Consider the following 18119-nt stretch of genomic DNA (forward strand, 5'->3'; position numbering starts at 1 on the left):
CTCGCGTCCACGGCGCTCCGCCGTCTCCTGTCCCACACCCTGTACGCCCCGAATGCAGCAGCAGTGACCACCGACACGACACCGACAACAAGGAGGGCCGCCTTGACCCCGCTCGTGCGCCCATCGCCGCGCCCTCGCGTCCCTTCCTCCTCCAGGCTCATGATCTTGAAGTAGCCCATCTTCCTATCGTCACTAGCCACCAGAAGCTGTGCCGGGTAGTCCATGACATAGCAGACCCCGGTCCTGTTGCTGTACACCGCGCCCCAGCAGCTGCAGTTGTGCTCGCACCGCGCCTCGCAGTCCGTCGTGGACGCCGCCTGCTCGGACCGCAGCAGCTCCTTGTTCACTGGCTCCACGCCCCACCGCCGCACCGCCCAGTACAGCCCGCCGACTTCTCCGCCCGTGGTGCCGCAAAGGTTGCTCGCGAAGGAGGCGGGCACGGCCGCGGCGTAGCCCGAGCCATCGGTCGCGTTGGCCAGGCACTCGCAGCTGCCGCTGGGCTCCGCGCAGACGATGTAGGCGCCGTAGGTGGTGGGCAGCTCGCATCGATCGTTGTCGTTGATGGCAGTGTAGTCAAGGGCCCACCGGGCGCCGTTCCAGTAGTAGGCACGGAGGTTCCTGTTGGGCTCCAGAGTCATGCGGCGGAGGGCGCGGACTCCGCGGTTGAAGGTGTCGAAGGAGAGCACGTCGGCGGGCGGCCCCTCCCTCTGGTACATGGCGGGGAAGCCGTCAGGCTCCACGCGCGCGTAGGTCGGGCCGCCGCCAGCCACGATCTGGGCCTTGGCCTCCATCGCCATGTGCTTGAAGTACATGGCCGCAGCAACGCCGCCCGAAGACGGCGGGGGCTCGATGTGCAGGCCGAAGTAGTTGCTCCCCAGCCGCATGGCGAAGCGCCGATCGAAGCTGTAGAGTTTCGTTGCGGAGGTGAAGTTCTGGCCCTGGACGATGGTCTTCGGCGGGTAGTCGAAGCTCTGCCACACCACGTCGGGCGAACTGCTGCCACCAGTGCTCTGGATTTGGAGGTTGGACGTGTTGAGGAGGACGGCGCGGTCGCCGGCCGAGGCAGAGGTGGCAGCGGTGGACCAGAGCACCTTGTCGGCCGCGCGGTCGGTGAGGACGAGGCCGCCGTCGAAGGAGAGGGAGGCGGCTGTAGACCATGGCGCGGGGCGGTCGGGGATCGCGCGCCAGAGCGGGAAGGTAGACGGGAGGTGGACGATGGCAAGGTCCAGCATGGTGGAGTTGACGCGGAGGAAGCCGAGCGCGAAGACACCCGTGGGGTCGGCGAGCACCGGCTGGAACTGCGAGTAGGAACTAGTCGTGAGCGACGGAGAGACCTTGCCGCAGCTCCTGTGCCACGGCCTCGCCTGCGGCGCCGCCGATCAAAGAAGATATAAGCGCCGCCGCAGCCACGAACTGCACTAGTACTATTGCTTCCATGTTCGCAATCGGTGGTCTGTAGCCCCATCTAATCCTGCACCAACACAAAGACACAACGTAGCTGGATTGGACATATTATGTTACAATCTTCATAAGATGGGGCGGTGGAGGCTGACAAGCAGCGGTGGCGCTGGGCACTGGAGGCCGCGGCCACGGGTGGAGGCGAGCAAGCGGGCGGGGGCGCAGGGCTGGATGCCGCGACCGCAGATTAGGGTTTCATGGAGATGGGCCTCGGACAAATTGGCAGATGGGCCTCACACGGCGCATGTGTCTGTCTTCATTTTTTGCAAGGTAAAATTAGTACCACATTGCCCACCGGTTGGTGTTGAAACCTGCTTATATGTCTTCCTGTGCACATAGTAGTATGATTGTTATCACACGGCGCATGTGTCTTCCTGTGCGCGTGACATGTGCAGTAGTACTATTTTTTGTACAAAAATGCGTTATGGGCTAAACCGGGAGCATGCACGCAGGAGCAAGCGGGTCCTACCTGTCAGAGACCACACGACAGAACACAAAAAGGCAGACTATTATTACTAACTTAATAAGTAGTAGAGATTTGTCTAGTGTTGCCTTCAGGACTAGGGAGGGTCGTCGTCCTACCCTCATCCTCTCATATATCTAGGTACCTTCCCTATTGATGATAGTCTCAAACTGGCAACCGTTCTCCTCTATCACCACAACAAGTAGCATCATCGGTGCCTTTTCTTTCCCACTGCAATACCAGTAGGCTAGCGACCTCCTTTATTAGTTAATTCGGAATTATTATAATCTACTCAGATTATATAATCTAACTTATTTAATCTGAGTAGATTATAATCCTAAACAAACAAACCATAATAATAGATACTATTGATCTTTATTCTTTACTGTCAACTTATTAGTTACCTCTCTACTATTAATTATACATGGTCCAGCGATATCTCTCTCTTTTTTTATGTCTAAGCTAGCTGTACAGCTTCTTTCTGCTCTCTGCTATCCTCTGGTTTCTTGTCCATGCGTAGTCAACTTAACATTTTCTCTCTACTTTTACCGACGCAAACGCAATCACGGCCGCATGCAGCCGGGAGCAGGGCTCTACGGTTTTTATGGAAGCGTCGGCCGCCGTGGCACTCTCTCTCGGTCAGCGGAGCCTGTGTGTATATATAGCCACCCGGAGGGGGCGAGATGTGCACCACGCACCAGCAGCAGCGAGGAGCTAGAGCAGCGGCAGAGCGCGCGGCGCACACCACGCATCGTCCTAGCTCACGATGGCGGGCGCCTGGTCCTTGCTCGCGCTCTCCCTATCGCTCTGCTCCGTCGCGGCCGTCGCGGTGCAGCAGGTGAACACGGTGGCCGCGGCGCAGCAGGCGGCGGACCGGGTGGCGGGGCTCCCGGGGCAGCCGCCCGTGGGGTTCGCGCAGTACGCCGGGTACGTGACCGTGAACGAGACGCACGGCCGCGCGCTCTTCTACTGGTTCTTCGAGGCCACCGCGTCGCCCGACAAGAAGCCGCTCGTGCTCTGGCTCAACGGCGGTACGTACGTATGCTATAGCTACTATACTATAGCTTCGATCCTCCGTCCACCCCGTGTTCTGCCGCAGCTAGCTAGCTACACCTACGACCACTCCGCGCTGTCTGCTCGTACTCTTCACTCGCACTCGCCATTATTATCTCCCGCGCGCGCTGCTTGCCTCCGTGATTGTCGTGGATAGAAGCTTCTACTTGTGCATGTTTCTTGAGCTCGGCGGCGGCCATGGCTTCTGTCTCCAACATGGTACGTTACAGATAAGGCGCTTATGGCTCTGGCGGCGACAAACACTCAATTAGTTGAGACGTTCATTTCCACCTTGGAAGTCGACGATATGATAATCAAGAAGCGGGGAAGTGGTTAGGCTAAGCTAAGTCGCTGATTGCTAGCTGAGGGACTGACGCATGCATGACGTCTCGGATTCTGAACTGTGATACCAGGACCAGGAGCTATAGCGCTGCTGATGTTTGAGTAACACAGTAGTACTACGACAGTATATATTACTCCCAACCGATTAATCACACAGGACAGTTAGAGGGCGGAGGAGCTAGCTTAGCTACGCTATCACATCAAATGATCACGATCACCATTAATTGGACGTTTTCTGTTGGAGGTTGACGCTGTAACCTGAACCTTAGTATATGTACGTACGTATAGCCACCACTACTATAGCCAGTCATTGTTTCCCACATGACTTCTCTCTATACGTGTGCCATCACCATTATGTTGCACACACCGTTTTGTTAACCTTAAATAATGCGGCACGTTTAATTCGAACAAAATAATCACACAGCTGATATTTCAGTTCTAGGAATGTGGATTTTTCTTGAAAAAAAACACATATGCATGTACTCATCTCTATATATTTTTTAAAAAAAAAAGGAATGTTCGAACGGAAGGGAATAAAACTCCGATCCCACTGTACTGGGCCGGATATGCCCGTCGTTACCATCCCAATCCGAATTTGACCACACCAACGCCCTCATCATGTATGCATGCGTACATATATATGGTCAAGCAGACAACGACATAGGGCGTTCCACTTGCGTGCTCGGCCAGTGCGTGAGCCCGGAGTGTCGCTGGTGCGGCTGGCCACAAGGAGAGCACGATTTGTTGACGCATAGCGCATAGTACGCTACACATCCTGGATTTATTTCGATCTGGTCCATTTGCTAGTGGTGCTGCTGGTACCCACTCGACGTAGAGTGCACATGAGCCTTAAGCTTCGAGAAGGGTATAGGCGCCACGCACTACGGCTAGCTGTGGCTACAGTGCCGCGCGCCCCACACAGCGATGATGAGGCTCCATTTGCTGACTCTCTGACTGCAATGGCTAGCTAGGTCGTGTGCATATATGCTGCCTTTTGCTTGCATTGCCTGGCATGGTCAGCTAGCACTCTGCAAGCCGCCAGCAGTCAACACACGCTCCCGGGAACAAAGGGTACGGTGTCGCTAGCTAGCTTCTGTATGAGAGAGTGAGGAAACCTTGTGGCCCAATTCACGTATAGCCCGGGGATGCCTACGATGCGAAGGCGTTATTATTATTTTTTCCCCAACATCCCAAGCAAAGTGTGAGCTAGGGTCCACCGGTTAGTTTTGCTTGCACCGGCTGAGCTGTTCGACGTCGCGTCGGCACACCCCTGTCTGGGGGGTAATATGTTAGTTGGAAACGTGTGAGGCGCCGTACGTCGTCCATATATGGAGGATGCATGATTGAGCTATGTATGTTAGTATAATATATACTTGCAAGTTGGAAACGTTTGTCCTGCTAGTACATACTACTAGATATATCCCTCTAGTCTACTACTATCTGATAAAGACGCTAGCTGATTTCAAATCGTGGTTAGATTCGTTAGAATGGATCGGAGGGAGTAACGATTGGATTTGTTAGACTGATCGTTGTCTCGTTTCAGCTTTTGTGGAACCGAGTCCAATCAGGTGCGGTGCTAGTACAGGTAGTTAGGACGACACAGTTTTCTTCTGCAAGTAAACACATGTGTGTTTTCTGGACAGAGAAAATTAAAAGTTCGATTTGTACAAATTAAATTAAAGGCATCAATCTTATCTGTTGTGTATGTACGTACGTTGATCCCCCTCGCGAATGGTATATTATTCCGTCTCGAATTAAGGTCGGTACCTGTACTCTGGCTCTCCCTCTCTCGACCTCTCTTTCAGCTAGGGAGCAGGTTGGCATGGTGCATTCACGCGCACGCGAGACGTATGTACGTACGACGTCGTCGGTACGTGCGCCACAGCCCACCAGCTAGCTAGCTAGCGACCCGGCCAGACGACGGGCCGGGCCGGGGACCAGGCCCGAAAAGGAAAGATCTGTAACAAATGGTCGATGGTGCGCTCTGCGCTAGTAGTAGCTAGCAGCTGCGCTCGTCCCGCTGCATGCAACAAGCGTAGCGAGAGAGCGCCTGCGCCGCGCCGGTGGTGGTGGACTGCATGGCGTGGCAAGCAAAACGGCCGGCCTGCGTGCATTGACCACGCGCGCGCGCGCTAGCCTCCTCCAGTCCTCCTCCGGCTCCGGCCCACCATAGCATCGCACTGTGCACTCCACCACTGGTCGCGCGATCTACTGCGATCTCGCATGCATAGCCAGTGGTGCAGTCTGTACGCCCTCTGGTCCCCTGCCTGCTGAAACTGCATGCGCCAACGATTCTTTCTTTGTGACCGTCGCTGCTGCATGTGGTGTCGCCTGTCGCCTCCACAACTGTCCAGTGTCCACTGACCGGCCGGCCGGTCCACGGGCGGCCTTAGGCTATGATGATTGAGCGGCAAAGTGTGGTCGTTGCAGGGCCCGGGTGCTCGTCGATTGGGTACGGGGAGGCGGAGGAGCTGGGTCCCTTCCTGGTGCAGAAGGGCAAGCCGGAGCTCAGATGGAACAACTACTCCTGGAACACAGAGGCCAACCTTATGTTCCTGGAGTCCCCGGTGGGCGTCGGCTTCTCCTACACAAACACGAGCTCCGACCTGCTGCAACTCGGCGACAAGATCACCGGTACGTATATACGTGACAGATCGATCACACGACCGAGACCAACACCTTGAGAAGCACTGTCCCTGCTGACTGTCGTGTGTTGTGTGCGCGGATGATGATGCAGCTGACGACGCTTACAAGTTCCTGCTCAACTGGTTCAAGAGGTTCCCGCAGTACAGGTCCCACGACTTCTACATCGCCGGCGAGAGCTACGCCGGTGAGTGGTGCAAGTAACAACCGACCGACAAAGCAGTGCGCATCTGAAACCGAAATTTGATTTTAATTTGTACTGTACAGGGCACTACGTCCCGCAGCTGTCGGAGAAGATCTTCGACGGCAACAGGGCGGGGCCCAAGGAGAGCTACGTCAACCTCAAGGGCCTGATGGTCGGGAACGCGCTCATGGACGACGAGACGGACCAGACGGGCATGGTCGACTACGCCTGGGACCACGCCGTCATCTCCGACCGGGTGTACGCCGACGTCAAGGCCAGGTGCGACTTCAGCATGGCCAACGTCACCGACGCCTGCAACGCCGCGCTCCAGGAGTACTTCGCTGTGTACCGCCTCATCGACATGTACAGCCTCTACACCCCGGTCTGCACCGACGACCCGGCCGGCTCGTCGGCGTCGTCCTCCTACGACGCGCGCGGCCACCGGAAGGTCGCCGTCCACGGCGCCGCCCCCAGGATCTTCTCCAAATACGTGCGTGCGTTCGATCGAGCATCCGTCTTGCGAGCAACTTGCATTGATGGTCTCATATATCTTTTGTTTTTTCCGGAATGCATGCAATCGACCTTGCGTTGCAGCGAGGATGGATCATGAAGCCGGCGGGCTACGACCCCTGCACGGCGCAGTACGCGGAGACCTACTTCAACCGGCCCGACGTCCAGGCGGCGCTGCACGCGAACGTGACCAAGATCGGCTACAACTGGACGCACTGCAGGTGCGTTACTCTCTCTCTCTCTCTCTCTCAAAGAAAAAAAAACTTCATTGAAAGCGCTCGAATCCAACGTGCGTGCCGTTTTGTGCATGCAGCGATGTGATCAACACTTGGAACGACGCCGCCTTCTCCACCCTCCCCACCATCCGCAAGCTCGTCGCCGGCGGCCTCAGGGTGTGGGTCTTCAGCGGCGACACCGACGGGAGGATCCCCGTGACGTCCACGAGGCTCACCCTCAACAAGCTAGGGCTCAAGACCGTCCAGGAGTGGACGCCGTGGTACGACCATCTGCAGGTAACCTAAACTGACGAAGCGGTCGTCGACCGAGATTTTTCAGAAGCAGCAGGGTTTTGAACCATCCAGCTAGCTAACGTCTTCTGTTCTCCGCCGGAAATCAGGTTGGTGGATGGACGATCGTCTACGAGGGCCTGACGTTCGTCACCATCCGCGGAGCCGGGCACGAGGTGCCTCTGCACGCGCCGCGGCAGGCGCTGACGCTCTTCAGCAACTTCCTGGCAGGCACCAAGATGCCCCCAATGGCGTTCCCCTAGTTTCAAAAGAATTAAAAAAAAAGTGCGTCCTCTTGCCCGGCAAAGCCGGCTGATATGTTTATTTCCTCCCTTCTCGCTTCTACCAAAGTTGCAAGTGTAATTCGATTGGAAAAAAGTTCAGAAATAAAAGTCATAGTGCTGACCTCAATGCTCAGTCACAACCTCGCTTATCGAGAAATCATTTTTTATTTTCTTATTACTAAATACATCACAGACCAACACCATCAAGAACCCGAGTGTCCTCTCATTACCCCAGACACACACGCAACACACGAACGGTTAGGATTTCATGAATCAAGAACCACAAAGTTCATACAGACAGCACAAGGCAGACCTGACAACATGTAGCCATGCATGGACAATAGGCTCTTGGCTTGGCACATGTTCTACAGCTAACCTTTCTTTGGCATGGCCGCCAGCCTTGTATACATGCGGGCCATTGATTGATAGCCTCTAATATCACCGGACCGCAGGAGATTGCCTATCATTGATTGAGCGAGCCAGAAAGTAAAGACAGATTCAGAATATCAGATAGGTTTGTTTCGGCAGTGCCTGATACTTGATATGTATTCTCATCTACAGGCTCAGGCCTCCATTACAGCAATAGCTTATTATTTCTTATATGTCATAAAGTGCCATACGACGAAATTTACAACATTTAGATTAAAATTTTATCATCTCAATCAAATAAGACACATAACAAAGAAAGTAGTACAGTGTCGTAGTTTCCTGTGTAGTGTAGTTTGATATAGCACGACAACATGAAAATGATACATAAAAAAATCATAAGTAGGAAGAAAGAGCTAGCTGAATCACAATTAAGTGGGTTGTCTGGTTCAGGGTGGGCCATCAGAGCAATTATCGCTCTACAAACAGACTGAAGGGTCCATGCAGGGCTCCATGCATTCTTCAATATATCCAGACAAATCTCACCTGTCTAAGAACAGGGGGCAAAAGACAAATGTAACTAATCAGAAATTTCCCCTTCATCTTGAAGATTCAGATTTAATAAATGCTAAAACTGGGCATCACAGTCTTATATAACCTTGAAATGCACATTTGGGTGGAAAGTTTTGGTCAAAAATCGAACTTGAGGAGGCAGCAGAGGATACTGCTCTGGAATTGCGAATGCAAGTTGAAACACACCACCTTCATAAGGTGTTTCAGAAGGGCCCTAACCACATAAATATAGATAATTACAAGAGGAGATAATAAACAGCTGACCCTGCCTGTTACTGCACTTAAAAGTTACCTTGATAAGAGCAGTCCACTTGAATATGTTAGAATCATCACATATTAATTGGACTAGGTATGTACCCATGCGTTGCGACAGAAGTAAAAAATTTGTATGAAACATAGATATGGAATGACAAACATCACTATAATATGCGCTAGGTAGATGATGTCTAGTGTGTTGTTCCTCCGTGTTCCATTTTCTATGTCACCAAGCATTGTAATTTTTCGCTTCCTGTCTAGCAGAAGTAGACAAATTTGTAATTAATTGAAAAGTAAACCCATAACAATGCAATCTTATAACTTGAGTATTTACAATAGCGATCAGCAACTTAAACCTGCAGTTTAGTTGGCCGTAAGCAAGAATGCGGCTGTTATAGCTAACTATGCAGTTCTCCACCATGGGCACCGCGACAACCTTGAACATGCCATCCTAATGGTTACCCTTGCTCAAAATTCAGATACTAAACTGCTCACATAAACTTCTTGATTGAATTTTGAGTCCGTCAAATAATCTCCCAATTAAGTCCATCATCCTGAACAACACGAAAAAGGAGAAGTTGCACATTTTTGCACAGTTAACACAAAAAAAAAGTCAGCAGAAGGAAAGAAGGGCGAATGCTAAACTGAGAAACGAGAGTAACAAGAAGACCTGCATGACATGTTCGTCCGTGTCAAGGTCGAAAGTGAATCGGGGCTCAGGTGTCCAATCTAGGTAAGGCTTTGATTCTATTCATATCTAACGCACCACGTCTCCCCTGCAGCGACACCTTAGTGCTGCTAAACGGCCAGATATGGACCGCAACCTACAAATCGGAGCAGTTAAGCGACCATAAGCATTCATGTGCTCGATGAAATGCTAATGGGCACAATCCCGCGCGAGGAGAGCTCTGAGCAGCTCGGACTGTAGTCCAGACGGTCGCTCGAGTGCTGGCTCGACCTCCACGACGACGAGCACGCCCACGAGATGCTCATCACTTCGTGTTGGATCAGGGGTAGGGGGGCTCACCTTGACCTGGGTCGGATCTGTTACCGTCGCGTGCGTCGCTTCCGGACAGCCGCTCGAGTGCTGGCTCGACCTCCACGACGACGAGCACGCCCACGAGACGCTCAGCACTTCGTGTCGAATCAGGGAGAGGGAGGCTCACCTTGACCTGGGACGAAGCAGCAACCCGCTCTCCTGTGTTGCGCGGCGCTATCCACGCGAGGGAGTCGGGCGGTGACGGAGGAGAAGGGACACGTTGCACGGGGAACCGTGCGACTGACAACCTGAATGTTCTCGTAGCGACAGGGGTGGGGCAGAGGGGCGTCACCATGGCTGCTAGATCGGGCGGCGGCAACCCTAGACGGGGAGGTGTTTGCTGGGACGCAAGCGCGAGGAAGTGCAGGGGGGACGCTGACATTAAGGGCCCACTTGTCATGGTCGGGGTGGGCATAACGAGGTGCGAGGAAGAGCCGCTTCGTCGATGGAAGGTGAGCGCCGGGATTGGAAAGGGATTCCAGGGGCATGGAGTTGATTGCGGGGGTGGCCGCAGACGTGGGAATGAGTCCGTTGATGGCGGCGATGAAAGCGCGACCACCATCCGGGATCGGAGCGGAGCGAAGGATGTCGGGGGGGGTACTGATGTGGACGCCTACGCTCTGCTCTTAAGAAGTAGTAGAGATATGAGGATAGAAGGGAATGAGGCTGCGTCAGATGGCGGTGTGGGGGCGCGACATGCGGTTGTGTTCTGACGGTGCGTGAGTGCGATATGCGAGGAGGGCGAGCCCCACAAGACATGCGCGGAGGCAGCTTTTGTAGGGGAGACTGGGACACGAGGATAGCCTACACTATTATATTAATAGTTAGTAGAGATAGAAATCTCTACTACTAATTATGTACATATTGTAGGCGTCCACAGTTCCGCTTGGCGCACGGTTCTGCCATCGCGCTGCGCGCCTGCCATCTGCCTCCGCCATCGCGCGCTTCATTCGCCACCATCCTCGCTCGCTTCCCTCCATGCTTCCTGCAGCCGCGTGCTCTTCCATCGATGGCGCGGATCCCCCACGCTTGCCATCTCCCTCCGCCCTCCCGCGCTCTCCCTCCGCGCTTCCTGCAGCCGTGCGCTCCTTCGACGGCGCGTATCCCGCGCTCCGCACCGACTCCGTCATCTACTTCCACCTTCGCGAGCTCGCCGCCACCGCGGGGCCCGTGCACCCGGCGGCCGTCGCCAAGTCGTCTTCCGCCATCAACGCCGGCACCACGGAGCTGCTCGACCTGTCGCGGGACTTCTCCGACTACTCCAACTTCAACTCTGACATCTCTGGCGAGCTCGAGCGCCTCGCTTCCGCGGCGGGGGCAGCGCCCAGATCCGACGCGCCGGACGCGGTCGCCGTGGATCTGAACGACCTCGAGTCCATGGATCTATCGGCGGACGCGGCTCCGCTGGAGCGCGTGGAGTCGTTCGTGCTGGCGTGCCTGCTGGCGCTGGGGCCCGACGCCGGCCGAACGCGCGACGTGAGGCCGCGGCTAGGATACGCCTGCTAGCGAAGCACCGCTCCGACATCCGCGAGCGCTTCGGCGTGTCGGGCGCCATTCCGGCGCTCGTGCCGCTGCTCCGGAGCACCAACCCCGTGGCGCAGGAGAGCGCGGTCACCGCGCTGCTCAACCTCTCGCTCAAGGACTTCACGTCTTCACGAGTCCCCACGACTTTGGTGGCGAAACTCCACCGCCGTCGGCTCCGATGGCGATGCTCTCCAGGACCACGCGCGTCCTCCGCAAGGTAAGCCACCCTCCGGTTCTCCTCTCTTTCTCGCCTGTTACCGAAAACCAATGCTCCTTTGGCTCACGCTCCGCTGCTCCCGTTCCGTCGCGCCGCAGGTGTGCGGACTGGGACCCACGGCGGCGAAGCGACGGCTCTCCACCGCTGAAGCCTTCGCCGCATGTGAGGGCTCACTCCTGCGCCCACTCCCCGGGCTGGACCTCCCGCCGTGCCTCCCTGACAACCTGAGCCGCAGCCCCACCCGGATCACCACGCTCCCTAATGGCCTCAGAGTCGCCACCGAGGACGTCCCGGTAACGCGCAGCACACAACCGCTGAACCACCCGAAAATACCTTCTCTCTCTCTCGTCGTTCCTTGTATTTTGTTCTTCTCCAGTGCGGATTGATTCTGAAGCTGATTTACGGGGCTCGTCTCCGGCAGGGTCCTTCTGCGTGCATCGCTTTCTTCGTCGACTCCGGCTCTGAAAGTCGCCTAGAGGGGGGGTGAATAGGGCGAAACTGAAATTCTCAAAAATAATCACAACTACAAGCCGGGTTAGCGTTAGAAATATAATAGAGTCCGCGAGAGAGGGTGCAAAACAAATCGCAAGCGAATAATGAAGTGAGACACGCGGATTTGTTTTACCGAGGTTCGGTTCTCTCAAACCTACTCCCCGTTGAGGAGGCCACAAGGGCCGGGTCTCTTTCAACCCTTACCCTCTCTCAAACGGTCCCTCGGACCGAGTGAGCTTTCTCTTCTCAATCACTTGGAACACAAAGTTCCCACAAGGACCACCACAAGTTTGGTGTCTCTTGCCTCAATTACAAGTGAGTTTGATCGCAATGAAAGAATCAAGAAAGAGGAAAGCAATCCAAGCGCAAGAGCTCGAAAGAACACAAGCAAATCTCTCTCTCTAATCACTAGGGCGTTGTGTGTAATTTGGAGAGGATTTGATCTCTTTGGTGTGTCTAGAATTGAATGCTAGAGCTCTTGTAAGTAGTTGGGAAGTGGAAAACTTGGATGCAATGAATGGTGGGGTGGTTGTGGTATTTATAGCCCCAACCACCAAACATGACGGTTGGTGGAGGTTGTCTGTCGTATGGTGCACCGGACAGTCCGGTGCACACCGGACATGTCCGGTGCGCCAGCCACGTCACCAATGCCGTTGGATTCCGACCGTTGGAGCTTCTGTCTTCTGGGCCCGCCTGGATGTCCGGTGCACACCGGACATGTACTGTTCAATGTCCGGTGCGCCAGTATGGGCATGCCTGACTTCTGCGCGCTTCTGGCGCGCATTGAATGCGCCTGCAGGTGACCGTTGGCGCGAAGTAGCCGTTGCTCTGCTGGTTCACCGGACAGTCCGCTGTACACCGGACATGTCCGGTGAATTATAGCGGAGCAGCCGCTGCGTTTTCCCGAGGCTGGCGAGTTCCGGAGGTCGCTCTTCCTTGGAGCACCGGACACTGTCTGGTGTACACCGGACAGTCCGGTGAATTATAGCGGAGTGCCTCTGGAAATTCCCGAAGGTGGCAAGTTTGAGTTGGAGTCCTCTGGTGCACCGGACACTGTCCGGTGTACACCGGACAGTCCGGTGCCCCCAGACCAGAGGTGCCTTCGGTTGTCCCTTTGCTCCTTTGTTGAATCCAATATTTGATCTTTTTATTGGCTAAGTGTGAACCTTTTACACCTGTATAACTTATACACTAGAGCAAACTAGTTAGTCCAATTATTTGTGTTGGGCATTTCAACCACCAAAACTATTTAGAAACTAGGTGTAAGCCTAATTCCCTTTCAATCTCCCCCTTTTTGGTGATTGATGCCAACACAAACCAAAGCAAATATAGAAGTGCATAATTGAACTAGTTTGCATAATGTAAGTGTAAAGGTTGCTTGGAATTGAGCCAATATAAATACTTACAAGATATGCATGGATTGCTCCTTTATTTTTAACATTTTGGACCACGCTTGCACCACATGTTTTGTTTTTGCAAACCCTTTTGTAAATCCTTTTCAAAGTTCTTTTGCAAATAGTCAGAGGTAAATGAATACGATTTTATGAAGCATTTTCAAGATTTGAAATTTTCTCCCCCTGTTTCAAATGCTTTTCCTTTGACTAAACAAAACTCCCCCTAAATGAGATCCTCCTCTTAGTGTCCAAGAGGGTTTTGATATATCATTTTTGAAATACTACTTTCTTCCTCTTTTGAACATAATAGGATACCAATTGAAAATACTCTTTGAAAAACTAAGTTTTTAGTTTTTGAAATTGGTGGTGGTGCGGTCCTTTTGCTTTGGGCTCATACTCTCTCCCCCTTTGGCATGAATCGCCAAAAACGGAATCATTAGAGCCCTTTGAAATACTTTCTCCTTCTTTGGTCAAGAATAAATGAGTGAGGATTATACCAAAGATGGAGTCCTTTTGCTTGATGCTCATGCTTTTCTCCCCCAAGAATGGAGAGTTGCTTGGAGTGACGGCGAAGGATGAGTTACGGAGTGGAAGCCTTTGTCTTCGCCGAAGACTCCAATTCCCTTTCAATACACCTATGACTTGGTTTGAAATGGACTTGAAGACACATTAGTCATAGCATATGAAAGAGACATGATCAAAGGTATATAAATGAGCTATGTGTGCAAATCAACAAAAGAAGTTCCTAGAATCAAAAATATTTAGCTCATGCCTAAGTTTGTTAAAAGTTTGTTCATCAAGAGGCTTGGTAAAAATATCGGCTAATTGATCTTTAGTGTTAATATATGAAATCTCGATATCTCCCTTTTGTTGGTGATCCCTTAAAAAGTGATACCGAATGGCTATGTGTTTAGTCCGACTATGCTCGACGGGATTATCCGCCATCTTGATTGCACTTTCATTATCACATAGCAAAGGGACTTTGGTTAATTTGTAACCGTAGTCCCACAGGGTTTGCCTCATCCAAAGCAATTGCGCACAACAATGGCCTGCGGCAATGTACTCGGCTTCGGCGGTGGAAAGAGCGACCGAATTTTGCTTCTTTGAAGCCCAAGACACTAAGGATCTTCCCAAGAACTGGCAAGTCCCCGATGTGCTCTTCCTATTGATTTTGCACCCCGCCCAGTCGGCATCCGAATAACCAATCAAATCAAAAGTGGATCCCCTAGGATACCAAAGCCCAAACTTAGGAGTGTAAGCCAAATATCTCAAGATTCGTTTCACGGCCGTAAGGTGAGCTTCCTTAGGGTCGGCTTGGAATCTTGCACACATGCATACGAAAAGCATAATATCCGGTCGAGATGCACATAAATAGAGTAAAGAACCTATCATCGACCGGTATACCTTTTGATCCACGGACTTACCTCCCGTGTCGAGGTCGAGATGCCCATTTGTTCCCATGGGTGTCTTGATGGGCTTGGCATCCTTCATTCCAAACTTGGTTAGAATGTCTTGAGTGTACTTCGTTTGGCTAATGAAGGTGCCTTCTTGGAGTTGCTTGACTTGGAATCCTAGAAAATACTTCAACTCCCCCATCATTGACATCTCGAATTTCTTTGTCATGATCCTACTAAATTCTTCACATGTAGATTCGTTAGTAGACCCAAATATAATATCATCAACATAAATTTGGCATACGAACAAATCATTGTCAAGAGTTTTAGTGAACAAAGTAGGATCGGCCTTGTCGACTTTGAAGCCATTTGCAATAAGAAAATCTCTAAGGCATTCATACCATGCTCTTGGGGCTTGCTTGAGCCCATAAAGCGCCTTAGAGAGCCTATAAACATGGTTATGGTACTCACTATCTTCAAAGCCGGGAGGTTGCTCAACATAGACCTCCTCCTTGATTGGTCCATTGAGGAAGGCACTCTTCACGTCCATTTGGTAGAGCTTGAAACCATGGTAAGTAGCATAGGCCAATAATATACAAATTGACTCAAGCCTAGCTACGGGTGCATAGGTTTCACCAAAATCCAAACCTTCGACTTGTGAATACCCCTTGGCCACGAGTCGAGCTTTGTTCCTTGTCACCACACCATGCTCGTCTTGCTTGTTGCGGAAACCCACTTGGTTCCTACAACATTTTGATTAGGACGTGGAACTAAATGCCATACCTCATTCCTAGTGAAGTTGTTGAGCTCCTCTTGCATCGCCCCCACCCAATCCGGATCTTGTAGTGCTTCCTCTACCCTGTGTGGCTCAATAGAGGAAACAAAAGAGTAATGTTCACAAAAATGTGCAACACGAGATCTAGTGGTTACCCCCTTATGAATGTCGCCGAGGATGGTGTCGACGGGGTGATCTCGTTGGATTGCTTGGTGGACTCTTGGGTGTGGCGGCCTTTGCTCTTCATCCTCCTTGTCTTGATCATTTGCATCTCCCCCTTGACCATTGCCGTCATCTTGAGGTGGCTCATTTGCTTGATCTTCTACTTCATCAACTTGAGCTTCATCCTCATTTTGAGTCGGTGGAGATGCTTGCGTGGAGGAGGATGGTTGATCTTGTGCATTTGGAGGCTCTTCGGATTCCTCAGGACACACATCCCCAATGGACATGTTCCTTAGCGCGATGCACGGAGCATCTTCAATACCTATCTCATCAAGATCAACTTGCTCTACTTGAGAGCCATTAGTCTCATCAAACACAACGTCACAAGAAACTTCAACTTGTCCAGTGGACTTGTTAAAGACTCTATATGCCCTTGTGTTTGAATCATATCCTAGTAAAAAGCCTTCTACAGTCTTAGGAGCAAATTTAGATTTTCTACCTCTTTTAACAAGAATAAAACATTTGCTACCAAAGACTCTAAAATATGAAATGTTGGGCTTTTTACCGGTTAGGAGTTCATAGGATGTCTTCTTGAGGATTCGGTGTAGATATAACCGGTTGATGGCGTAGCACGCGGTGTTGACCGCCTCCGCCCAAAACCGATCCGAAGTCTTGTACTCATCAAGCATGGTTCTTGCCATATCTAATAGAGTTCGATTCTTCCTCTCCACTACACCATTTTGTTGTGGCGTGTAGGGAGAAGAGAACTCATGCTTGATGCCCTCCTCCTCAAGGAACCCTTCAATTTGAGAGTTCTTGAACTCCGTCCCGTTGTCGCTTCTAATTTTCTTGATCCTTAAGCCGAACTCATTTTGAGCCCGTCTCAAGAATCCTTTTAAGGTCTCTTGGGTTTGAGATTTTTCCTGCAAAAAGAATACCCAAGTGAAGCGAGAATAATCATCCACTATTACAAGACAATACTTACTCCCGCCGATGCTTATGTAAGCAATCTGGCCGAATAAATCCATGTGGAGTAGCTCAAGTGGCCTGTCGGTCGTCATGATGTTCTTATGTGGATGATGGGCTCCAACTTGCTTTCCTGCCTGGCATGCGCTACAAATCCTGTCTTTCTCAAAATGAACATTGGTTAGTCCTAAAATGTGTTCTCCCTTTAGAAGCTTATGAAGATTCTTCATCCCAACATGAGCTAGTCGGCGATGCCAGAGCCAACCCATGTTAGTCTTAGCAATTAAGCATGTGTCGAGTTCAGCTCTATCAAAATCTACTAAGTATAGCTGACCCTCTAACACACCCTTAAATGCTATTGAATCACCACTTCTTCTAAAGAAGTGACACCTGCATCAGTAAAGAGACAGTTGTAGCCCATTTTGCATAATTGAGATACAGAAAGCAAATTGTAATCTAAAGAATCTACAAGAAAAACATTGGAAGTAGAATGGTCAGGAGATATAGCGATTTTACCCAATTCTTTGACCAAACCTTGATTTCCATCCCCGAATGTGGTAGCTCGTTGGGGATCTTGGTTTTTCTCGTAGGAGGGGAACATCTTCTTCTCCCCTGTCATATGGTTTGTGCACCCGCTGTCGATGATCCAACTTGAGCCCCCGGATGCATAAACCTACAAAACAAGTTTAGTTCTTGACTTTAGGTACCCAAATGGTTTTGGGTCCTTTGGCATTAAACACAAGAACTTTGGGTACCCAAACACAAGTCTTTGACCCCTTGTGCTTGCCCCCAACATATTTGGCAACTACTTTGCCGGATTTGTTAGTCAACACATAAGATGCATCAAAAGTTTTAAATGAAAGACTATGTTCATTTGATGCACTAGGAGTTTTCTTCTTAGGCAACTTAGCACGGGTTGGTTGCCTAGAGCTAGATGTCTCACCCTTATACATAAAAGCATCGTTAGGGCCAGAGTGAGACTTCCTAGAATGAATTCTCCTAATTTTGTCCTCAGGATAACCGGCAGGGTATAAAATGTAACCCTCGTTATCCTGAGGCATGGGAGCCTTGCCCTTAACAAAGTTAGACAATCTTTTAGGAGGGGCATTAAGTTTGACATTGTCTCCCCTTTGGAAGCCAATGCCATCCTTGATGCCAGGGCGTCTCCCATTATAGAGCATACTTCTAGCAAATTTAAACTTTTCATTTTCTAAGTTATGCTCGGCAATTTTAGCATCTAATATTGCTATATGATCATTTTGTTGTTTAATTAAAGCCATGTGATCATGAATAGTATTGATATCAACATCTCTACATCTAGTACAAATAGAAGTATGCTCAACGGTAGATGTAGAGGGTTTGCAAGATTTTAGTTCTACAACCTTAGCATGCAACATATCATTCTTAGTTCTAAGGTCGGAAATAGTGGTATTGCAAACATCAAAATCTTTAGCCTTAGCAAATAATTTCTCATTCTCATCTCTAAGGCTAGCAAGAGAAATATTCAACTCATCAATCC

The 18119-nt window shown here is 51.2% G+C and overlaps 1 protein-coding gene and 1 long non-coding RNA gene across 2 annotated transcripts; one reads left to right on the forward strand and one right to left on the reverse strand.

Moving 5' to 3' along the window:
• Positions 1-2621: 2621 nt before the first annotated feature.
• LOC100285883 (lysosomal protective protein) lies at positions 2622-7581 on the forward strand. Its single transcript, NM_001370727.1, has 7 exons — positions 2622-2952; positions 5747-5950; positions 6054-6146; positions 6227-6633; positions 6738-6874; positions 6967-7165; positions 7270-7581. Exons 1-7 carry the CDS (start codon positions 2688-2690, stop codon positions 7420-7422), a joined length of 1458 nt encoding a protein of 485 aa, NP_001357656.1. The 5' UTR covers positions 2622-2687; the 3' UTR covers positions 7423-7581.
• Positions 7582-8235: 654 nt separating this feature from the next.
• LOC103653821 (uncharacterized) lies at positions 8236-8730 on the reverse strand. The gene is made up of 3 exons (XR_565736.3): positions 8675-8730; positions 8468-8596; positions 8236-8359 (listed from the first exon to the last, which is right to left on the reverse strand). It is a non-coding gene; the product is annotated as an uncharacterized lncRNA (long non-coding RNA).
• Positions 8731-18119: the final 9389 nt, after the last annotated feature.

Source organism: Zea mays, chromosome 4, assembly GCF_902167145.1.
Source record: "Zea mays cultivar B73 chromosome 4, Zm-B73-REFERENCE-NAM-5.0, whole genome shotgun sequence".
NCBI classification, from domain to species: domain Eukaryota; kingdom Viridiplantae; phylum Streptophyta; class Magnoliopsida; order Poales; family Poaceae; genus Zea; species Zea mays.